This window comes from Myiozetetes cayanensis, unplaced genomic scaffold (genome assembly GCF_022539395.1).
Source record: "Myiozetetes cayanensis isolate MyiCay16 unplaced genomic scaffold, myiCay2020 scf33, whole genome shotgun sequence".
Lineage (NCBI taxonomy): Eukaryota > Metazoa > Chordata > Aves > Passeriformes > Tyrannidae > Myiozetetes > Myiozetetes cayanensis.
The window spans coordinates 30075-55609 of record NW_026087555.1 but is presented as its reverse complement, the minus strand read 5'-3'; the positions used below and the strand labels follow the sequence as shown (position 1 = coordinate 55609).

At 40.3% G+C, this 25535-nt stretch overlaps 1 protein-coding gene across 1 annotated transcript; it reads right to left on the bottom strand.

Annotated features, from left to right (window-relative positions):
• Window positions 1-25405, bottom strand: PKD2 (polycystin 2, transient receptor potential cation channel). The gene is made up of 15 exons (XM_050327347.1): window positions 25186-25405; window positions 19096-19209; window positions 16592-16725; window positions 15983-16233; window positions 15034-15258; window positions 14270-14498; window positions 12294-12464; window positions 10956-11137; window positions 9846-9966; window positions 7592-7690; window positions 6508-6629; window positions 5578-5695; window positions 5160-5323; window positions 4163-4310; window positions 1-3189 (listed from the first exon to the last, which is right to left on the bottom strand). The coding sequence occupies exons 1-15, from the start codon at window positions 25388-25390 to the stop codon at window positions 2956-2958; spliced, it is 2517 nt and encodes an 838-aa protein (XP_050183304.1). The 5' UTR covers window positions 25391-25405; the 3' UTR covers window positions 1-2955.
• Between the last annotated feature and the right edge of the window lie 130 nt (window positions 25406-25535).

Sequence of the window (25535 nt, the reverse complement as noted above, 5' to 3'; positions counted from 1 at the left end):
GTTCCCTTATAAACAAAACAAGCGAAAGGCACAATGTTTGCTTCATAGATTATATAAAATGTTTATTAGGAAGTAAAGTGCTCAGTTTTACAGATCAATACATTCTTGATCATTGTAGAAGACTTGCATAATTAACAGCTTCTTAGTAAGATCAAACACTGTATATTACTATGCAAAAATCTTACTGTTCTAATAAGTAACAAATGATATTATAATCTAAAATTGAAAAATGAATTAATAAAACATTTGTAACACTTTTCAAGTGGCAATGCACTTACTACAAGGCCCACTGTCAACACACAGGGGTACCCATGGGAACTTATTGCACTTCAAGATGAAGTTTGTTATTAAGTAACGACACGTTACAGAAATACACCTCAACAAATAAAGCTATGAATGCAGACATTCTCATAATAAACATACAGTACAAATAAAAGGTGAATTTACATTTTGAAAGATACATTTTTACAGGAAGCCCATATAAAACCATACTGACAGGTCTGTGTGTGCTTTCTTTTCCCCCAAGAAGGCCCTGCCTCAACAAAAAATGACCACTGGATCACTTCTGCACACTCCTCATTCCCTGCTGCCATAAACCTCTGCACGCCACATGACTGACAGGCCACAGGCACGAATATTAACACAGGGTACCCTTAATAAGATCGCAGCTGATTGCTGGACAATTTGTGTCATTTGGCCAGAGTCACTGATTTTTAAATACTATCATAGCATTTAGACCCTTGACCCTAGAAACCCCACACCAATTACATATTACACACACGTAATTGGTCAGTGTGCCTCAAAGTTTAAGCTGTAAATCGTATCACATACCAACACACTACACATTTTGGATATGAATATAAAGATAAGGCTCTATATATTTAAATTGCTTTGGTATTTTCCTTACACACCAGCTGGCCATGTGTACAGCTAATGCTTCTTTTTGGTTTGTTTGTTTGAAGTCAGAAATGCCAGTTCAACACTGAAAACTCTTCTCAGAAAGGTTTCTACAGTCCAAATATTTGATCAATCAAGGCAAGACAGTCCACGTGTCTTCATTCCACACAAATGCCCTACCCACTGTGCTGTTTTGGCAAGTTGATGGGAACTCTTGTGGAAGAGTATGAATTTCTTCTTAGTACAGGACAAAATAACCCACAGAAAAAAAAAAAAAACACTTCACAAGAATCACAACCTGTTTTCCCACATAGTTCTGTTCTCGACACAAGGTTACTATGAAATTCCAATCTCCACACTGAATTTCCTCCTGTTCCACCTTACACATTAATTACATTTCTGTGCGTATGGTTTCTCATAAACTTAAAAAAGAGAAAAGGCACGAAGTCTATTTAGTTTTAGCAAATTCTCTGGTTAGAGGAAAGGCAGTCTGAGTCACTGCACATCCAGCCAGTGCCGTTGTAAGAATATATGGAACATGTAAGCTTTGCCTAAGCAGTACTCCCACAAGAATGAGGAGCTAAACCCCGGCAACAACTGCTTTTTGAAACAAAAGGCACCAACATGTGCTATCTATACTTTGTTAAACAGGCATTTTTTCCCCTGTATTCCCTAGTAACAGCTAAGATGCAATTGATTGTGTAGCTTCCCATTATCTGTTTCACCAGCTCTAAGTCTTTAAATACAAGACAACTGCCATCTTCAGGAAAAAAGTACCATTGACAGCCTCCCTCCTAAACCAGCATTCCACGGACACATGTTGCTAGGCAAAACTCCAAACACTGCTTTCTATATTTCTATAATGTTTTCTATAGGAAACCAACATAATTTCAATGTTGCATTTCCTTTCAAAAACAAAGCTTCTATGACATAAGAAACAGAGGAAATTAAATACTAAAGATCAGTTATTGTACCACAAACATCTTTACCAAAGGAATCATCTGTTGCACCTCAGCAGAAAAGCATATGTAGAAATGTACCTAATAATTTTAGAAGCAGTTCTGTTAAATGTAAATACTGACCGCAGAGTTGAGATGTGATTAGAACTTCACATGGCACAAGATCAGATTTTCCCAGCTGTCTGCAAGTTCTCTGCCCCCTTCTCCCACTCACAGAAGAGTTAGTGTTTTTCAATTTTGTGTGCTTGTAAATAATGTATTTTCTGCAAAGTAGCCACATTTGCCCTAAAGCCTCTGCAATATTTATCCCAGGAACACTCAAATCATGAAAATATGGCATTAAAAACCAGACATTTTGCAACAAAGATGAAAATTATTGTTAGTTGGGTGTGTAGAGGCAGCTCTCAAATATCACTTCTGAAATGCTAATTATAATGCATTCAGTTTCTACTACAGAATCATGTAGTTTACAGTTGTACAAACTAAGTGCACTTTCTTCTGTTTAAAGAAATGTAGTACTTCTCAGAAACAGGAAAATGTTAGGTTAAATGTTGGTACACTAAGAATAACTCAGAAAATGAGAGAGCAACTCAAATTTTAAAAAGTGCTGTTTTCTCTCTTTGAAAACTGTCAGCTGTTATAGGAATCAGAAAATAAACTGATGCCATCTTCTTTTAAAACTTGCTTTTAAAATAATTTAAAAACCATATTTTCCAAGAGAAAGGAGAAAACTCGTCGCCTTTCATTGCAGATTGCTGGCCACAGAAGGTTATTTTGTCTGATGCTTGCAGCCCTCATGAAAGTGTTCCCCATAATACATGTATGGAATCAAATCTCTGTCCTGGAAGACTTTGTCATGCCTGATATCCATTCTGTTCCCTGCATTTTTGTTTCCAGGGCTGACAGTCTCACTGCTGGTAACACAAACATGACACATGGCTTACATAGGTCTGAAAATGACTTATGAAGAAAATATTTACTTTTGCCCACCAGTGAAAGTTGTCCTTAGTGCTCTGATCAGAATGATCACTTCATGCTGGGAAACAGTGTAGTGTATTTACTGGCTGAATACTGACCTGAAACTCCTACAAAGTTAATCCTACAGGTGGATGTTGTTACCCCCATTTCCTCCTCCCCCATCAATACCATCTGACTGGGAAGAAGATGGCCGAGAGTTCCTCGAACGAGACTGGCCGTTCAGTCCAAGTGGTGTTCCCAATCGATGGCTCATTTGGGATGCAGTATCATCCGACTCCCAGCGCTCCAGCTCCTCTCGCACAAGTCGCTCCATTTGTTCCCTGTGGATTTCACTGTCACGGCCCAGTCTTTCATCCTAAACACATCAAAACACACAAGCTGGAAGCGTGGCTTCCAATCTGCAGTCTAAGAAAAACCCAATGGGAAATTCTTACACCACTCAAGTACTTCCACAAGCCAGTGGAGAAACACAGCTACCACAGTAAATTGTTTTATTTCCAGTGATATAATGCCCAGCTTGTTTCCTTCATTTGGGAAAGCACAATTTCTATTACAGGTTTTGCATTTAAATCCACCTCCAGAAATGTAAAATATACTGAGAAGAGCACACCCACAAAGCCTCACCTCAACAACAGGTAACACCCAGGATCACCATATCTGTGACAGGGCAGTTGCAAGTCTGACCTACATAACCCACCAAGACAGTCCTCCTGATAACACCCCCTCCCTGAAAGCCCTTTTCTGCGTGTTCTTGCTCCCATCAGGAAGCTGACAGATTTTAGCATCCACAGAAATAACATGTTTCTCCACTGTCCACTTCCAAAACGCCCCTGAGAAAGAGAAGGTGAAAGGAGAAGCAGTAGAAGTCAGGTAACCTCTGTAACAGAAATGACCTGCTTCCCCCTGCCACACACAATCCCAGAAGAAATATGGGAAAATAAGAACAGGCTGGGCCTGTTGGGATGGATCCCCAAGACTCTAACAGTCCATAACATTGTATTAATCTTAACAGACAATAAGGGATGAACGAGCTGCTTCAGCAACTACTGAACATCGCTGCTGTCCAGAGCATGGGTTTTAAGTGGTGACACAGGCCTGCTACAAGACAGGTTGTTATGCCTGAACCTTGGATCATGCCCCAAAATGTAATATTTTAAATTCCATGTTTTCCTAACACATAAGTGGAATCCCTTGGTCACTGCCAAATAACCTGCCTCACCTTTTCCAATACTCCTTCAATCCTCCCTCCCCAGCCAAGCATTAGGAAGAAGTGCTAACAGTAAGGAAGCCGTGCAGTTTGTGGCCAGACTGGAGAGTGGGATCCTTACCTCTGTCACTCCATCTAACAGTCTTCCCAACACATCTCTCCTCTTTATCTTGGCTCGCTCCATTGCCTCGAGCTTCACAATCACCGCGTCGATCTTGGAAACGATGCTGCCGATGGAATGCTCCATGCGATCGACCCGCCTCATGAGTCTGAGGGCAACAAGTGGGAGCTTCAGTGACTCTGACATTTCCCAATCAGCATCGTTCTAGCATGTCAACACACAGAGCAGATAAGGAGGAGACACCGTTTTTATTCAAGCGCCCATCTGACTTCCCACAAACGAGTCCTACCGTCCAGGAGGGACAACGTACACTAGAGCATGAAGATAGAACAGGGGTAAAGCACGTGGAAAAAAAAGTACATATTTCTCTCTGTCTTCACTGCTTTTAGGGCATCATCATAAAAATTTTTTCATTCCAGTTACCTAGTTCTTTACTCATTATATTGAGTAAAGAACTATATTATATACAGTCATTATATTATATAGACATATTATATGTCTTTATAATTAATTCATATGGAGATCTATCATTTCAGACAAAATACACAGTCACAAGTAATTTATCTTATTAGAAACAACAGCTGAAATTCTTACTGAACCTAAAAAACCCTTGAGGTTTTACTACTTAAAAAAGCGTAACAGTTTTCTGGCATCATTTTAACATGACCATTTTATCTGTCTTTTCAATGACCAGGTTTTAAGGACATGGGGGTTTTTGCTGGTTTTGGTTTTTTATTTGTTTATTCTAATTTTTTATTTTCTAACCAATTCTCACAAGGCTCTCTAAAGCACTTCCAGTTCAGATATTTATTTGAAAGCTATTAAAAGGCGCAACTTCTGCACCATAAAAACATAACACTTTTTTTTATGAATAATTTAATACTCAAGAGTTACATGAAAGAATATTATATAATGGAAAGGAGAAAACCCACAAGGAAAAAAACCAAAACCCAAAACCCACCATGCAGATTTGTCCCCCTCAGAAGGATTAACTTACACTTGGAATTCCTCATAGGAAACCCCACTAGAGCTGCTGCCCCTCCTCCTGGAGCTGTGTCCACTGTCCTCATCCTCATCCTCCTCGGAGTCATCCAAGCTCCGGGGGAAGCTGCGGCTGCTCAGAGGACGTGGCAGAGAGCTCCTATCGAGGTCCAAATCCTCCTTTGTGAAAACATATGCCAGAGAGGAAAAAGATGTAAAAACTTTCACCTGTACATGGGGAATGGTGGTGATGAGGTCAAAGACCTCCCTCCCTCCATCAGCTCCCCTGTGCCTTTTCACAGTGCTGCTCAGACAGCCAGGGATGACAGCACATGTGAAGGGCAACAGGAGGATTCTTCTGAGGCAGCAAACCAGCACAGGGAGTAGACTGGCAGACAGTGCTGGTGGCACAGCACTCCTAATGCTGAGCTCACCCTCTCTTTCTCCAGGTCATCTCTCATCTGCTGATGTTCATGCTCCGTCAATTCCTGGTCCCCATCCTGGTCATATTTGGTAAATATTGCTTCAATCTCTGCATCTGTGTGCCCCTTCCTGAAAAGGCAGTCAAAGCAGTTCCCTTACTTTCCATTTTTCAGATGCTGAAAGAATCCTGAGTATTAGAAAACACTTCAGACAGACTTTCATCTCCAGAACAAAGATATGACTAATCCCAGCACCGCAACACTGATAAAAAAACCTCACTCCTCACTTTTCATTAGTTTATAGCACCAATCTCCCCTACACTGCACCCTGCTCCTTCCCAACTATCCCTTCCATACCTCCTTGATTTATTCCCTTTTCCTGGACTACTGCCTTTTCACAAACCTCTTCAGTGGTCTGTCTGACAGAAATATTACCATTTCCTCAAAGGTCTCAGATCTCTGCTTCCTCATAACCTTTTCCCCCACAACATAGAAATCCAAGGAGGTTGGGCCCTAGACCTCCAAATCCTTTCTCTAATGTGGGATGCTGCCCCAATGCAGCAGTGACAGTGCAGATTGCAGGGGCCAGCGCTCAGCAGACCTCCTTAGTTAGAACATCTCTTACACCTCAAGACCATTCTTTTCCTACTTCTCTCTTCCACATCACATATCACAGTTTGAATTTTCCTTTCTGCAAAGCCTGTAGACCCATATGCAAAGACTGATCACATGTGTACCTCTGTTTGTTTACATAAAACTCCCACCAGACCCAGGAAAAGCACATGCTTTGTTACCCACTAACCAAAAGAAAAGTATTCTGTCATGTGTCTTTATTAGTGGAGTCTTGCCACATCACAGAAGCTAAAGAAAAATCACATCAAAAACTTAAGATCACATTTCTCTGGGAATACTGTCCAAGACAAGCAGTAACACTTCCCTTACCCTTTCAGATCTTGCCGGAGTTCATCAAAATTTAGTTTTCCCCCACCTTGTCTCAGACTTTCTGAAATGTCATCAACAGTAGTCTTTTTCAGTTTAAGTTTGATCATGGCTTTGTTGTAGCCCTAAAAGGGAAAGTGAAATTTTGGTGTTTGTCATGAAATGCTAAGATTTGATTTCTAATAACTTTGATTACAAAAATCAGCTATACTATCATTCAGTGTGTTCCAAAAGTCCTGAGAGAATTTGTCTCTTCCTCCAATTTATCCATCTTTTATTTCAGCATTTAAATATCTCTGCAGTCATAGGTAAGGCTTTCATCATTCAATTTGCAATTCAAATACTCAGTAGGAATGGAATATTTTGTCCGATGAAGACACCTTTTGTAGCTACTGACAGTTTTAAACAATGCTGCAAGGTACAACCTGCTGCATTCATTTTACTTATCTTTCATTCTTCAGTTGTAGGAATGACTTTTAAAAGAATCCTCCTCCAAAAATAGTAGCACTTTGCATCTTTCACTGCTCTGTTCTAATAACAAGTTTACAAGTTTTAAACTCTGTGTTGCTGGTCATGCTGAGTATGCGTTTAGACATTTCTGACCATGGCACAGCATCGCTTCCATGCCAGAGCACATGCACATGTTTTTCCTCAACTGGGATTCAGGTCAGGCTCCCAACTTTGTATTCACCAACCTTACTGACAGCTGCTTCTGGGAGCTCCCAGCACATTAGTCAAGATCTGTCTCATCTTACTGCCTGAAATGGAGTAAATCTGAATTCTGTGATCGTACCAAATACCAGTTTAGCTTCATTGGTTCACTATTTCTGTACGTATCTAGACAGAAAAATCCTGTATCATATTCAGTAGGCTGATCATCCAAAGCAAAGTCTCAGATGACTAAAATACATTGTTTTGGAAAGTTTTCATTCAGTTAATTTACACTCACCTCAGATTCATTTATTTTAAGAGATGTGTATTTTCATCAGCTGATGCCAGTTTTACTTTGTACACGTAACACAGTGTTTTATGAAATAAGTTCAGATGTGAGGAATAAAACGTCAAACAAACAAAACATTACTTTTACCTTTCTGATAAGGTCAGACAGTTCCATTTCTGCCTTCTGTTGTGCCATATCCGACTTGACTTCAGAGTATGTATCATTGATAATGGCCAAAAACATGTTCTGTTCACAAGAGAAATCAAAAAGCCCAATTTGAAATTTCAACAGGTCTGAGCCCTACTGCTCCTATGACCTACACATGATTTTTTTATACATGTGCAGACATACATATGATTTTTTTAAAAAAGGCCAGGAGAAAATGGTGGGCTGTTTAAAAAGCACTAACATCAAGAGCTTGATACTGAAATACAATGTGTGCTGCAGTATAACAACTTCTAATCAGGACAGTTATTTAACATAACTGGAGAATTACTTTCCAGAGAGGCTTCACACCTACACACAGCAGAGGCAATTAAACTAAGCCTGTTTAACGTTATATGTATGTTTGGCCCTTTACCTGGAAAGGCCAAACTTACACAGGTAAAAACTGTGAATCAATCAAGGCAACACAGCTGGCAACAAAAATGCCCGAGGAATCAAGTTAACTACTCATCCTCTAATAAAGAGCACAAACAAAAGGTTCTTTTCTAGTTACAGCTCTGTTTGCATTTCATACTAAAAACAAAAAAAAGCTTAAAATCAGACGCTTGCCATGTATGGCACCAAGTCTGAAAAGAGCGTGGTTGCTTGTTCAGAGAAAAGATAAAGTATTGGCCTCACTAACCCTGTCCCAAGCATTTAACTGACTTGAGCCATGCTGTCATTACTGAAAGGTTCCTGATGGACATGGAATAAACATGACTGAGTTGCAAGCTGGACATTCATGTTCAAGAAGAATTACTAAATTTACTGGCACGTTCAATGTGCCACTCTCATACAGAAAGACCACGTTAAATCTCTGTTACCTCATGGACTGAAAAAACATGCTTTAGAACAACCTTCCAGTGCTGTATTCTTCATGCATTCTTGCTCAACACCAGAGAATTAAGACATAACTTGACTACTGACTATTTTGCTTTCAGCTGCCTGACATTAAGAGTTGATGCTCTCTATCCATCTTCCTTAATTTAGTTCCCAGGTCTCAGACTGGTCTCCAGTGTTGTCTCTCTTACATCAACATAAGCATCAACTCCAAAGCAAATACAAAACCTGCTTCATTTGCTTCTTTGGCCAGAGTGACCCATGCTATTTTCCTACTGGCTACTGGTCCATCTCACTGAACACTTAAGATTCTCTGCTTCCTTACTAGCAAACATCCAAGATGAAGTCTTTTCCCACAAATTAAATCTGAATGCTATTCCTCCTCATCTCAAATAATACTAATAAAATGCTTCATTAAGTAAAAGGGTCATTAAATAACTCTAAAAGTTATGATGATGCAGGACTGATCTAAGGTTAGTAAAATCCTGCTCCAGTACTCGACACCTTATCAAATTACCAAAACACGCACAGTTTGGGGAGTGATCTGAAGCTCCCTGCTCAGATAACAGCTTCCATCTGGTGCTATCATAAGAAACAAAATTACTATATATTGTTAGTACCAAACTAACTTAAAAGTACATCCAGGTAGAAGATACCAGGGCTCTCCAGTTGTATTGACATAAAAAAATTAATTTGCTGGTATCCTAGGTTTCTAAAAGAGAGGTCTATTCCCTCCATTTTGTTGTATAAATAATTAGTAAGACTGTAATATGGATTCAATACTAATATTAACAGAGTATACAAAAGATGAGCAGTCACTCACAATACACTCACTGATTTATTTGTCAGTAATGCCTACATGCTGCCTCTCAGGTAAGCTGAGCTTCTTATAACACTGTTTGAAAAGTGTACAGTTAATCTGCATTGGGAAGGGGAGAAAGACAGAGGTTACTCTGCCCTTGGGAAGTAAGAGAAGATGGAAGAGAGGCAAACCTGGATATCTGAAGCCTGCTGCACTGCTGATGAACTAGGCTCTTCTGGCAGAAAATCTGTGTGTTGCATGCAAGAACCAGGCTGTTGTAAACACAGCCAGCCACACATTGGAGCACTTTATGATCCAAGACCCTGTACAGCTCCTACAGCTACTTTTTAACAAAAAATACAGGTTTGCTGTTTATGCCAACCAGGCACTATTCAGATTTTAGAAATAAAATTCTTCAAAATAATAAAAAAAAAGAAAAAAAAAATAAAAAAACCCCACAGCATGGAGCACTACATGCGAACGACAACAAACATAAAATGCAAATCTATTTTAAATGAAGCAAAAAATGAAAGTGTGTAACCAAAGTGTACATACCAAAAGAATGAAGAACATAAAGAACACAAATGTAGTGAAATAAATTGGTCCCAAAATTCGATTAGCTTCTTCAACCTCTGTGAAGTTGAAGTCTCCCAAAATGATGCGGAACTGAGTAAATCTTAAAAAAACAAAACACATCCAGGAGTTGAAGAAAACATTTTTGAAGCTGTGCAAGGATACTCAAACTATTTCTTTCTAACAGTCTGACTGATGGGCTGCAGAGAGACCTGCACTACCCTAGTACTTTACCAGGCATTCCAATAAACAGTTCTCAAGGCATAACCAAACTCATGGTCAGATGCCACACACAGAGAACAAAAACAGGGTGGTTATCTCTGCTTTTCAGTTGCCTGGGGGCAACAGGAAGCAGAGCAAACCAATGATTACTATTATGGAGCCTTAAGACCCACTACCATCTCTCTCACATACATACAACCCCAACCCTCTCCCTCTAAAGCTGTCTGGACAGTGCCAGGGCTGGAAGAGGCTTGGCATTTTACAGCAGAATCAGCGTATTTCAAGTTCCTCCACTTCTCTATTAGGGGGCAGGAGGAACTAGTTACTGAACAACCTGTTAATTGCCTCTGTTACAATCAGGTTATGCTGTAGCAAATCAATAAAGGAAAAACTGATTAACAACTTTATACTAAGTCCTGTCACTCTCCTGGACTCCAGCAGATGCTTACCAGATATTCTGGTTAGCTAAGATAGTCTCCATTTGAGTCAACCAACAACAAATACTATTCAGGAGCACAGCCTTATTATGCATCCAACATTTCAGTACGCATGTAACTGCTGGACACGGAGTCACTGTTTTGTCTGGGAATGTGACCAACTGCTGTAAAAACCATGTCATTTCCACCAGTGAAAACCTGCCGTTTTTAGCTCACTGATCTGACTATAGCATATGTTTAATCTCACAGCAGAAACATTTTCTGAGCTAAAAATTATTAAAAAAATGCATTTGCCACTGGGCTACATCAACAGTGATATGTCTGCAGCTATCTATTTAGATGGATGTCATAAGGATTCGCCTCTGAATAAGGCAAGCAGATCCATTTACCAGTGCACTGGGAAATTCTTTCCACTTTTTATACCTGTACTTACATGCAATCCTGGAAAGTGCTGAAGTCATCAATTTGAGTGCCAAAGACAAGATAGGCCAACTGAGCATATGCTAAGAAAATAATGAAAAACATAATAGCAAAGCCAATGACATCTTTGACACAGCGAGACATGGTAGTGGATAGCTGACTCATCGTTCTGTTGAAGTTCACAAATTTGAAAAGCTGTTAAAAGAAAGAAAAAACCAAGAAAAATTGGTAAAGACAAGGAAGACACTTTCTTAACACAATTGCTCTCCAGCCTTTTACACCAGATGTCTTACTGGATATGACTGGAGACAAAGTCAGTTAATTTTCATTTAGAAATACATCACTTCCTAAAAACACTGAGGCTTGAAGCATGAGGAAAATTGTTTGAGAAGGCAAACAATGGTCTTGTTTGGGTGTGGGTTTTTTTAAATTTCTCTATTTGGCACCCTGGCTTCAGAACAGCATTATCAAAACACTTCCAGAAGCCTGTTTATCCATCTTTATCTTCAATGAAAATGGTTATATACCAAGTAGTAAAACGCAACAAAACCAGATCTCATAGCTTTGATTTGCTCCAAGTGGGTGCCTGAATTACAGACTTCCCAAGGTCCCTTCCAAACTGCACTATTCTGTTACTCTGCAGTTTACCACTACTTCTTATAATGAGCCACTTTATTTCTTAAATCATGATGCAAAAATTAGATGCAACTTTGTCTTATGAAACAGTAAGAGACTAGCTAACTTGCTTGATGAATCTAAGCATCAGAGTTGAAATTCACTTATCACTGATCTTACATTTCCCCTGTTAGTTTATTAACTAAATGTTCCTCTGCAACTTTATATATAGAGAGGGCAGAAAATGAGTATGAGCATGAAAAGAAGCATCACTGGAAAGGAGAAGTTACTTTTAACTAAAACAATAACTAAATTAACTAGATTAATTAACTAAAGCAATTGAGTTTTCAAATGAATTAGATTAGCTTTACCAACTCTTCTAATGATTCAGAAGTTTGGAACAAATCAAATGGGCATGGTTTAACTAGGCTAGGATAAAGCAGCATCCATTAAGAACTACTGTCTGAGCAATCGAGGAATAATAAAAACATTTTTTGTGCCTGCGGACAAAACACTAGCATTGACTATATTTTCTTGATTTAAACAAGACCCAACTAAACCTGGGGCAAATTACAACCTTGCTTTTCATCTGCAAGAAGTTACCTCTGTGTTCTGACTTTCTTGCATGACCAATTTTTGGGAGAAACACAACTAAAACTCAAGTAATGTATCATGAGAAACTCAGAATACTGCTTACATTCTAACATTAGGATAAGGAGGAGTGTGTTGGAGTTACCTTAATCCAGACAAAAAACACGGTGACTGCAGTAATGTTGTTGAACTGCATTTGCCAATACGCCAAAGGTTCAAAATTGGGGAATGAGTTCTGATCTTCCAGCAGCTTCTTCAGGAGCATATCAACTGTTGATGTCCTGTAAATGCTAATTCCTATAGCTATCACAGAGAGCTGAGTGCAAAAGAAATGTACAAATTTACAAAAGGTGATTAGGATTTTAAACCAACTTGTTTCACCACATATGTCAGAAAAAAATTGATATGAGGAACTTCATGTTATTTATAGCACTACCATGAAGTGAGCTTTGAGTAAAAGCAAGCAATACTGTTTTCAAAGTGTCCTGACTACAAAGCTGAAGTTTAAAACAGAAAAGTAACATCCAGAGATTGCACAGAGCCTAGGGGAAAAAAATAAAAAAAATCACTGATATAAACTTCTCAGAGTCCTTCAGGGTCAACCCTTCTGATCACCAACCCCACCAGTGCTTAGGGCCAGGCAGCTGGAGGGGCTGGCAGGGCCAGGTTTCACTCAGGAGTAATTTACCAGCCCAGCAGCTGCTGTTTGACATGGGATCCAAACTACAATTTCTGGACATTATCAGGAAATGCATTTTACAAGAAAACCATTATAGTCCTGGACTACAGACAAATAGTCTGGGAATAAAAAGATTTGGAAGTAATTTTCTTGCCAGAGTTGAAGGACAATATGAGAGTGAAACCTGGCAGGCTCAGAAAAGTCAAGCTGTCACAGAGAAGAAAACATAAGGAAGGAAATATGACAATTCAAAAACACAGTGAAAAGAGTAAAGAGTAGAAAGACAGCAGTAGCCAAAAAGGCACTACAGTTTCTCTCTCAGAGTACAGACTGCCCAGTATTGCCCAGAACAAGCAAGAGCAGAGAAGCTGCAGTTCTACCATACAGGTAAGGTTTTTGCTTTCACCTCTGCAAATGTGCTGTTCATTAGTGTAAGTGTGTATGTAGAGTCATAAGTACATAATCTTAAATTTTTTAACGTCCCTCAGGCAAGGTATAAACATAGAATTTTGACCCTTTATGTGAAATGAATTTTACACTCAACACTTGAACACTCTTCACTAATTGTAACAGCCAAGCATCTTGTTCCTGCCCCCATCATTAAGTATAACAAACACTTCACATAAACATCCTCCTAAATGGTCCTTCATTTACAAAGCACTGTGATGCAAGTATGATTTCTCTGGATTACAGATACTAAATTCAAGACTTGAAACCTCTGATTTATCCAAGCCTGAAGATACAAAACGAGTGTGGGACTGGAACTATTTCAGCACTTCTGGCTTTGTATACTTCTGGTAAGAACAGCTTGACATGAATTCAGAGAGAATTGTATTATGTAGCTTTAAATCCAAAACACAGATTTTCTGCTACACTAAGAATTACTGATGCGCAACACTGTCCACTTAATCAAGAAAGCAGCCCTGACAGCTGCTAGCACTCTACAAGTTTGAGACTCTTCTTCAAACTTGGTATTAGCTGGTGAGTATTTAATACCACAACAAATCTCTTTGTGGTTCTTTGCAAACATATTCAAATCCCAGTCCCATTCCTCAAAATGCAAATCACTACTTTAAAGCAGATGATTTTCGTACTTGAAAGCCAGTGCATTAGTCTGTATCAGATGTGTAGAACAGAGGGCAAGTTTGCTACCTCTGTTACAGACTACCTGCCTCTACAGACAAAACCAGAAAAGCATGATGGACAAACACTGTAACTTTGCACCAGGATGCGAAGGTTGAAGACAGAACAAGAGAATTTGCAAAACACACCAACATTACAACACAGACCAAAACTGTCTTATTCAGACTGATCAGCCTAATTGTAAGTATCCTGTAAGTATCCTTCCTAAAGACAGCCCTATCCCTTAGACCCACAATAGGAATACTTCCACAAAGTGCATTTTAGAAAGCAAGTTTAGCCTTATTAGAAAGGTTACTTACCACAATGATAAGAATATCAAGGCAATTCCAAAGACTTCTGAAGTAGCGCAGTCTGTGAATGTGAATTTCTAAGATCTCTTCCACCGTATAATAAAGAACAAAAAGACAAAATGCCATTTCACAGGCTGCCAGGAAAAAATCAAAAGTGGAGATGTAATGAATCAGCCTGACTGGCTGAAACTGCCAAGACGTAACAAGGCCTCCAGTTGCTGGAAACTCCACCAACAACCTGCATTTAAAAAAAGGAAAAAAGGAGAAAATACTCAAATTTACACACAGTTGATGAGAAGCGCTACTAAAAGATATTTGGGTTTATTTATATAACTATTTAAATAATGGAAACAAGCTCACGTATGATTCAGAAAAGACACCACACAAAAGGTGTGTAAACATGACCACACTCAATTTTGAGTAAAACCCAAAGCTTTTTAGCAACAGTGAGAAAACAGAGAGATTTGTTTTCCTTTCTGTTTCATGGTGTCTACCCATGTATTTACTCGACTCAGCTGACTCACTAGAGAAGTCACCCACAAACTGCACCCAAACTGCTGCAGCATCAGGAAAGCCAGGACTGCCTCCAGATGGTGAGTGCAGACACCATGTGCAGACTCACTTCTGCGACAGAGAGGCACATCACTGCAGTTGCCTGTCTCCTTTATACAAAACACGTGCTTACCCACATCCTAAAACAAAGTAATCACAAGAAAACCCCAAATCTACAACCCACACTGGGAAACTGAATGCTGCTGTGGCTCTGTTCGTACCTGACGACGCAGAACAGGTTGATGTTTGCGTTGTACACGGAGAAATCAATGAAAGCTGCTCTGGTCCCTCTGTCCAGCCACAGGTTCTTCTTAAGGCTAGCAATCTGCAGAGCTGTCACTTCTCTGGTCCTCGAGAGGTCTTGGTAATAACCAGCTCCGCTGTATGTGGCAATCAAGCCCCAGTGGCTGCTCCCATTCAGATCCTTCTCACTGGTATACGTCCAACTAGTTCAGAAGTAAGTGAAACAGAACACATTGGTCTTTCCACCTTCAACTTAAAATTAGCAGAACAGACACCAAAAAAATCTGACCAAAAACCCTGTATCAGTTACTTAAAGCTGCTTTAAGAGGTGCTAGTTAAAAGTTTTGAGGTATCCTGGAGAAAGAAAAATTCCTTTGACAAACACAATAAAATTAAGATAAAAAGATGTGTCACAAGTATATTTCACAAGTATATTAATTATGAAACCCACTCACACAGAATTTCTGTCCTCAGGGAAAGAAAGAAAACTGGCATTTACGTAGTTACATTCCACCTCCAAAACCTTTTACAGTTCAACTCACAAATCATCGTCCAAGAGGGGCAGTGTTATTCATTCCTGTTTTCAGCCAGGGAAGACAACTTGCTAAAACCCGCTGCAGCAACACAATCTGTGATACCACAACAGTGCTGAGCTCGGAATGCAGCGTGTCTCCCATGCACAGCAGCTACTGATGGCACAGGGACAGCTCCTGAACTCAAGGGGATCAGGAGCAGAGTCCTCTCTAAGTCTGGAAGGTTTCTCCAAGAGCAGAACTGGCAGCTGCTCTGGATTTACCTGGCGTTACAGACAGAACATACAAAAGCAAATGCAAAGTTGCCTCTACCAAGTGACTTAGTGTGTAATTCAGCATAAGCCAGGTCAGGAAAACAGGAAAAAAAGTATGTGTCTACAGGAATACTACGTACGCGGTTCCATTTCGAAGTCCAAAAGGAGCAGTATCCTCATTAGCTACTGAATAGACGTCATAGCAGTCTTTGATTTCATCCTTTAAATCTTCAGGTATTGAGCACGAACCATTTCTGACTTTCAGCTGCCGAATGCGAGGCACCCCAAGGAGCAGGTTCTCATAATAAATGAAGCTTTTGTTTTCTGCCATGGTTTTGTTGTTGTACCACATCTCCCAGTAAAGACCATCAAGCAAAGGGCCTTCTGTGAACTGGGGAGGATGAGAGAATTTTACTTGGCACATCGTCAGCACTGTTTTTATAGGTATTCATTCCATGGAGGTGTTAGAATTGCACCTGATAATTTTACTGACAGAAGGCCTTACTGATACCTGTCCTCCAAAGACATTCCACCACCTTGCTCCACCCTGCCCCACCAGCACGACCTGGGTTTTAAACTTTTACATATCAAAGGCCTACTTTGTTCCACAGCCTTGACATTGTGCACACAGATCTTCTTGCACAAACCCTACCACGTTAGAAAATAATATCCTGCAGGTTAAATTTAGGGGCCATGACAGGACAAGCAAACCACAGCAATATAGATATAAAAACTTGGTTTTAGATTACCTTCCAGAAGTCATCCATGGTGGACAAAGTTTTGAAATCAGTTCTCTCTGTTTTTGACACAGGTGTTTCCAAGAAGAGTTGTGACATAACCCTTGTATAATAGTACATACTGGAACTCACCGTCCCATAAGTCACTGCAAAAGATTTGGTAAGGAGTGAGAGATGAATGAGAGAAAGAGAAAAAAAAAAAAAGAACAAAAAAAGGTACTTTGTTCTGTTTTGAATACATCAGACTGTATTTGTACATATTTTGTACTGGAATTTTTAAGCTTCAAACGAAAACAAAATCCACATCAAGAACTATTTATCTGTCAACTGTGACTGAAATACAAAAAGCAGGGAAGACAGAATGATTGATCAATGTAATACTCTCTTTTCCTTCCCACACCTCATTCTATTATTAATGATTCTACAAAAACTAACCTCAAGAAAAACAAAGGCATAATTCAGCAGCCTGAAGAGAGGCAGCTACTGCCTTTTTAGGTGACTTGTGCTATCCAAGGTATGCAAGGAGAACCGGTGTGGATGGCACAAAGCCCTCAGGAGAACTACGCCCTGGCTGAGCAGCTAATGACAGTCAATCAGGATGTTGCAGGGCCCTGGGAATGACACTGGCAGCTTATGGTTAGGCAATGAACCTCCACCCCAGATGTTGAGTCCTTTTAAGAGAAACTCCCCACAGGAAATAAATGACCGCGTGTTACTTCTTTTCCTCCCACTGGGCCAAGGATTTGGATGAGGACCACAGAGCATAAATTATAAAATGATGTACAAAGCCAAGATGGCTTGAGAGAACGGTCTCTGGTGTGGATATGGTTACTGCCTATAAATACTTATAACTGTTTTAAGGCTAAAATTCAGAGGAGTCTGAAAGATTAGGTCTAAAATGAATAATCGCTGTCAGTTTTGACAATTTTATAAAATGTTTTCCTTAGCAAATGTTTTCTTTAGTGACCACAGAATAAGAACTATTTTTAATGGAGTTCTGCTGTGGCACATGGAATCCATCACATGACTGTGCAATACCTGGATTCTCTCTAAATATGTACTCTCAAAAGCACAAGGGAACAAAAAATGCCCATAGAATTTAGCCTGCACTGGAAAGCTCTCTCCTAGAGCATGCCAAGCCACAGACCAGACAGACCAGACTGTCCTATAGTTATTCCTTATGTGTAAAATAAAAAGGATAGTACTTAAAAAATACTAAAGAGATAGCAATCTCTCTAGATATTTAACCCAGTACATTTTTCCTTTATTCTGTCACTAAAAATCTTTTCCTGTAGCAAAATAAATGTTAACAGCCTGTTATAAGTGAAACTTCTCCCACTGAAACCAATTTCATTTTAATGCTACACCTCTCTTGGTGGCACAGCATGTCAGCCTCAAGCAGTCTTACATCACTTCATAAACCTGCACTAAGCATTCTTAATGGACTCATGAAGGGAAAAACCCCTTGATATTTAGTATATAAACAGGTTTGCAGTACAACACCAGAACAGTTTTGTCAGTGTATAAAGTTTGGGGCTTTTAGTAATTCTGCTATATTCAAGCAGGGTAGACTTGCTCTCAGAGTCAGTCTACCATTGTAATTTTGCCTCTGCTTTCCCGCTCCAAGACTCCCTCTCACAAAAAATAAAATCATCACCTTGTTGTATTACAACTGATCATAAATGACAACCTAAGTGTCACTGACATCTCAGCCATTTAGAGCAGAACTGCCCACACTAAAAACTGGAGACTTGAAACATGTCAGCTTTCCAAAGATGCACTAAATCAATGCATGCAGATTTTGCTGTTGTTCTCCCCAGTGACCAAATAAAACATCTATTTCGTAACTTCAAACTAAGTTCTTTCTTCCCTTGTAGGTTGAATTTCACTCTGTTCTGTGTTCTGGAATGTTATGATACTTTATATGGTATCAAGACAACAAAACAAATGACACACTTAAATCACAGAAGTCTCCAGCTGTGATCCATATACACCTCAGCTCAGGCTGCTGATGCATTTAAAACATCCATCATCACACAAATACAGATTATCAGATATTTCTAAGTTGCCAGCATTATCTCTGCCTTTCCAGCTACTATCAAGAAATGTTATTCTTAGAATGATCTGGACATAAGCTTGGTGATGAACTTAAAACTTGGTGATTTAATGTAATTATTTGCCCTAGATGACTAAATCCTCCTCTTCATATCTACCAGTTCCACCTCAGTGACTTCAAAATGCATAGCATTACACTGTGGTACTACAATAAAAAAATGCTCTCTAAAAACAAAGAATATTATCATTCTGCTTAAAGATTCCAAACCTATTAAGGCACAGAAAGCTGTAATGTTTTCAATCTCAAGCAACAACCCACGCACAGAAATACTTGATTCTAAGTGTTTGCCTTGATATCTGCCCATTAATTCTTCTCCTACATCAACCAACCTTCATTATGGAATCACAGACAGCAAGGAGATAGTACAGAACTGGACGCATTAGTGCTGAATGGTACTTACAGACACACAGGACCACAAGGAAAATCACGTAAGTAATCAACTCCCGTAAAACACTTTTCAGATATCTCTCTCTGCTGGTGTTGCTTTCTTCCATGAGTCTTGTCCCCCACAGACCTTAAAAGGAAAACGTAATAATGATGTGCTCAGATGTCTGATATTTGACACACAAGTGACATAGTAAGTGCTGTTGAAAGCTTAACCTATGCCATGTCTGCTGTAGGTTTTTCTACGGATTTTAAACAGATGTAATTTTAAGTAAGAACGGTTTCTTTCATAGACTGAATGGGGCTTGAGGCAGGATTAGCTATTCATGAGATACCACAATAATTTAGGAACAGCTCAGCAGAACTCTAACAGAATCTGCCAGAAGATTTGCCAGAAGTGCTCTCACTTACAACCACATGGCACGAAAACAGGTACAAGGATACAAAGACATGCACAGATAAAGCCATCCTTCAAGAAATGGAAGTGTAGTGTTTTGGGGTTTTTTGTTTGGCTTTGTTTGTTTGGTTTGGCGGTTTGTTTTTTTTTTTTACATGAAAAGCATTGTTAGATCCAGGGCCTGACAGAATTCAAGAAGCATTTGGATGATACTCTCAGGCACATGGTGTGACTCTTGGGGATGGTCCTGGGCAGGGCTCAATGATCCTTGTGGGTCCCTTCCAATTCAGCATATTTTGTGATTCTGTGAAAATGTACATTCATTATCAAGCCTTTCTGAGTAGTCTTAACTAACTTTCCATGTGAAAGGAGGATACATGAGTCAAAGATATTTTTAAAAACACCCAGATCCATAACCTTCCTCTCCCAGATAGGCAAGGCATGTCCAACAGAGACACAGCAAGGACCTTGGTGAGCATTTCTATACCGTTTCTTTCCCTGCACAACAAAGAGTTATCATTTAAACATTAGTAGCAGTCTAAACGAGCAACTCCCATCTAAGCTGTCAAACTGAGCAACTGTGTTAGCTGAACTGTTTCCACATGCCACTCACTTCGTATCATACTTGACATTCTCAAGATGACACTGTAAGAGAAGCTATTGATAGGTCCCTTCCTAAAGGGTAACTGAAAAGCAAAAGGATCTTTTAACTGGAGTCCCTAAAAGAAACAACCATCTTAAAACAAAACACAGTAACCACCATACTTATTTCCTGTCCCTAATATAGAACAGAAAAAAAGGGAAGAGCTGCTGATGCTCAGACCAGAACTGCTACCTTCAAGGAACTTCTCTTCATTGAAGCCTAAATAAAGCAAGGCAATTTGACTGTAGTTTATGGTGAGAGAAAAAGCATATAAAAATAAAAATTCACTCTTACAGAACCACACTAAACTTCCATCCTTTTCAGGTGTTTTAAACACCCAACCTTTCAAAACATCCCTTATATTCTCAGTAGATGGAAATGAAGTAACCTCAGACTCCCTAGGAAAAAATCTTGGATCCATCAAACATACCACAGTAATTTGAAGTCAAATGGAACAGCAACAAGGGATAGCCAAAACACATTATAAAGCTGTCAATTAAGCAAGAGTTCAGTCGATCTGCAACCACTGCTGTAAGACCAAGACAAAGGGCTAATCTGCCTGCGGCAGACCTTTGTTTGCTAACAAAGAGATGGGAATAAGGAAACTCTTCCCTCGACCTGCAAATATGAGGTTTATTCAGAAAAAAATGTTAGGTGTTTCTAAAAGAAAAAAACGAAGAAAAGAAAGAAGCCTTTCAGCTACCGCATTTTTAAGTTGTGACGTAAACCAGTAAAATTCTCTTGCATAGGCACAGCAAGCACTAACAGTTTTAGCATTAATCTCTGTTCACATTCCTTAATTAGTAACTTATAACCTTCACTAGTGTCAGCCCCAAAATAAGAAAGCTTTTTCAAAGCTGTTCTTTAAAGCCAAGTTTGAAAAGTTACAGACAAAGACTCCAACTTTACTACACAGAATGCCAAATCCTCACCATTAGGTCATTCTTGAAGACACAGACACAAATCCAGGAACGCTTACAGAGTTACTAATAATAAAGAACTCCACAAATTCAGCCTCTAACACAGCACTACGTTGCACTAGCAACCCTCATAATAGAGGCAGGAAAACATTACGGAAGAGAGGAAGAAAAGGCTGGAAGGGCCAGTGAGCTAAGCTGGTGAGAAAGCCAAATCCCAGCTGTCAGCACATTACTCACCAATAAGAAATGTGGTGAGCAGAAGCAGAAAGCTTGCAAACTCAAACTCTGTCATATTAGACCATTGTTAGGAGTCAAGTCAGCAAAGACTGACAGAAAGTTACATGTGAAGGAAAAAACCCAACCAAACCACACCAGATATCATATAATGATCTTTGTGTTAAATGAACTCTGAAATTGCCCATCAGCCAACTTGAAGCTTTCATTAGCCGTTACATTTTTACAACATATATATTATTCCCCTTTTTGCCTTACGAGAATACTGATTTAAATGCATCAAGAATAGTGGAGGTAAGCAGTGCTGGATTTAAGTTGACAATCTGCTGCAAGCACCAAGAACATTTTTGTTTCCTTATATAAATTTACTGTTCATCAGCTTTTTGACAGAATCTATGTAATTCATTTATCAAAGCTGCAACTAACAATCTCTTGCACTCATTCTGTGTCTCAAATGGCTTACCTGAAGAGTATATAAACCCAGAAGAGTTGCCAAAAAGTAATGAAAAAAAATAGATGAAATTTCATCTCAGAGTAAAAAGTCTAGTCTGTTACACAGGAAATTGAAATCTTTCTGTTTACACACATATAATAATGTTTTATAAACATATGCATACATATATGTAATATATATAATGCACAAATGTAATATATATAATGTATATGTGCTTACATATACCCATATGCCTATATAATCATAAAGCCAAGTTTATAAGGTACAGAAGCATATAAAGTAATTCAATTTTATGTAGAAGTCCTAAGTTCTGAAAGAGCTCAGGCCAGGATACATATCACTAACTAACTTGACTGCCCAGAAATTCTGGGGAAAGAATGAGGCTGGGGGAAGGAGAGGAAAGACACTTTGTCTGAAAACAACAAAACACGGTCTCACAATCCTTAGCTCACACTCCCAGTAAAAATGTCATGATGCATTCTTCATGAAAGTAACAATTCATGGGTGACTGGGACAGATATTTGATTCCTTCATTTAAAAAGAACTAAGAACACCTTTCAAGAAGTGCCCAGCATAGCCAGTATTGACACATATGAGGACATTGCAGCACGGGGTGATCAAGTACAGCTCTGCAGGGCAGGCTAGATTATCTTTCCAGTCTGGCTCTTTTTACCCATCAAAACTCTTGATAACTTTCTCCTTAACAGAGTTGGATAGTCAGCCCCTCCTCTCCTCTCAACATTTAGGATGTCTGCTGAAGAGATATGCAAAACTAGAGGGACTAAAGTCACTTCACAGAGATTCTTATTAGAATCTGAAAAGAATCAACAAAGAGAAGAATCTAAAATACTGATAGTCTGAAGTAGCTGACTTTCTATTCTCTCAGTGACTCCTGCTAGTTTCCCCAACAGTTGCAATTACCAAAATCCCATTACCTTAAATCCTCTCTGCGTTTTTCTTATTGACAGCAAGTAAAGTGTAAGCTGTCACTGAATACCCTTCAGTAAAGAGAGATAACTTGTTTAGCCATGGTAGCACTATCCCTTGTGATATCCAAACGATTAATCCCTCTTGTTGAGTTCTGTCTAGTGAGATGGAATTTCATTAAATAAATCTATGCTAACTTTCCTCCAGTCATATTGAAATAAAACTGAGTACATCATTATCCAGTCTTCAAAGATCCTCATGGTTATCTATGGAATGTCAAAAGCACTATGGAGTGGTCTTTCAAATATTCCAGTGCCCAAGAATAATGTCAGGCTTGAAATCAGCCCTTTCACTGTGTAGCACCAGTGACCACATTTTCAGAGAAGGTGCTACCTGTGCCACAGGCAAGTACACACTATGTAGTGCTTCCACAGTACCAAAGTCACACTCAGACATTTACTGTGCCCATGAATTCATGGCAACACTTTCATGAAAGAGCCAGAAATACACAGAGACAGGTCTGAAATCAAAAGAAACTGTGGATAATAACCACTCTGGGATTAATACACTCCAAACACTCCTAGGAGTCCAAGTTTTTTCATTTTACAGCTAAAAATAGAATACTACCAGTGTGCAATGACTGTCTCAAACTGCAAGAGGCAGCTTGATCCACGGCCATTAGAGATAATATTTTTCTGTCATCTTGCACTGCAAGAATGTGTTACTTTGCAAACATTCCCCACACAACATACACTTGCTTAATTGGCTAACGCCCAACAGAGAAGAGATTGCCAGTCGAAAGGATGCGCAATGCTACCACATCAAAAGTGGTCCTCACCTCTTAGCCTGAAGGCAGAAATTAGAAGTTCAAGCTACAGACACACATCAGCTTCCAAATCAGTCATTCTAGCCCAAGATACATTGCTTTTATGCAGGAGGAGAGGCAGGGGATCCATCTATGAGAGCAGGGTAAGAACATCTCTGGCAACATCTGCTTGATGCTGATGCCACTGAAGGCTCAGCCACACTCATTCTGCCCAGCACAGCACGCAGCTTCACCAATAGCCAGTTCTTAGCTCTGCTGCTTGCTCAGCCGAACAAGATAAATATACATATATGCTTAAAAACAAATAAACAAACTTCAAGGGCTAAAACCAACATACTAAAAATAAGCATTCTTCCTGCACCCATAAACAACCCTAAGCTGTAGATGCAGATAAACAGATGATTCAAAAAAATTTTTCACCAAGCTGTAATTAGAACAGTATCTCATGGCAGTGAGTCTGCCTGATGAACTTTCTTTCCACCTGTGAATAGTCTAACCTTCCACAAGTGACATGTTATTAAGCTCTGCCTTCAGGTTCAAAAGGGCTCAGAAATCAGCACCAAACTCAATCCTAATGTGGGTTATTTGTTTTGAGTATTACTGCACAAACCATGACAGAGAACCAATAGTAGCAACTCATGCCAGGTCATTACTAACTCAGTCTCACCTCATGTACAAACACTGCTGGTTTTCATTACAGTTAAAAACATACACAGGAGGTTCCTTTTTGGTGACAACCAGTACGAAGGGAGCATCTCAACAGTCTACTTAGATACGAATTTTTATAAAAGAACTTTACTTTCTCCACATGAAGCAGCTCCTTTCCTAGGCAATTACACATCTCAGCAACAGACTAAGGCAAACACACCACTGCAGACTCCAAAACACAGTTGTGCCAGTTCACGCATAATGCAATCACTACTGGTATTGTTCCTGGTCATTCTGATCTCTTATTTTGAAGTGAATTGGGTCACTGAACTTTGTCTCAGTAAAATCTACTGAAAACATGCTCTATTCCATAATCTCTGCAAGTCTAACTTGCATCTAAGACACTGCAATGTTCAAGAGGGATTTGTTTTGGTGCAATACAGCCGAAGGCAAAGAAATCATTATAGCGAATGATCCATGAATGCACATAAAAATCCATGAGAAGGGATACAGGACATACAGGAATCTACAAATCCTTGCTTAAAATCAAGTTTGTTTTGATAGTTCTGCTGATGCTGTGCCAGCCAGTGACAACACTATTTACCACTTCAGAAAGTCCACATTTGAGAAGAAGAAACGATTTCCTAAATAGGGTTTACTTTTCCTGCAGCTTTATAACTATAAAGATTTTGTCTGGCACTTAAACAAATCCTAGGTTTAAAATTCTCATCAGTAAGAGCTGGGACGCAGAGAGGTCTACACAACCCAGGGGAAAGGAGGGAGGGGCGAGTTCATTTGCGTGTGCTGGGGGGGTTGTAACCGGGAAGGTGATGGATGAGCTCGAAGAGATGAGGACACAGAGACGGGCAAGGACGGATAGGAAAAGAACACAGACAGAGGGAAAAGAGGGCAGGGAGCAAAGGGGTGGGTGGGCAAAAGGGACTAGAAGCAACTCCTATGCGTTCCTCCGAGACAGCGGGCAGGCAGCGGCAGAGGCGCCGCGCGGGGCCGGGAGCGGGGCTCAGGGCTCAGGGCCGGGGCAGCGACTCTCCCTCACCTCGCAGCCTCCGCGCCAGCCGCTTGGCCCAGGCCACTCTCCGGGGCGCGGCGCCGTCGGGCGGCCCGGGGAGGCGGCCCGGCCCCTCTGCCCCGCCGCGCCCCGCGGGGCCGCGCCGCGCCCGCCGCCCGCCGCCCGCGGCCCCGGCACCGCTGCCCAGCGACGACGCGGCGCCGGCCGCGCGGCTGCCCCACTCCACGTCCATCTCCAGCACCGGCCCCGCCGCCGCCGCCGCCCGTCCTCCTCGGGCTCGAAGCCCGGGTTGTCCCGGCTCCAGGCCTGCCGCGAGCAGGCGGAGAGCGGCGGCGACGGCGGGCAGGAGCCGGCCCGCGCCGCCTCGCCCAGCCGCT

Excerpts from the sequence above, each read along its gene's own strand:
- PKD2 (XM_050327347.1), bottom strand. The coding sequence starts at position 25,390 with ATGGACGTGGAGTGGGGCAGCCGCGCGGCCGGCGCCGCGTCGTCGCTG. Across the intron at positions 9,967-10,955 it reads AGCACTTTCCAGGATTGCAT|ATTTACTCAGTTCCGCATCA; the intron begins GTAAGTACAGGT and ends TGTTTTTTTAAG. Across the intron at positions 5,324-5,577 it reads ATGACCTGGAGAAAGAGAGG|GAGGATTTGGACCTCGATAG; the intron begins GTGAGCTCAGCA and ends GTTTTCACAAAG.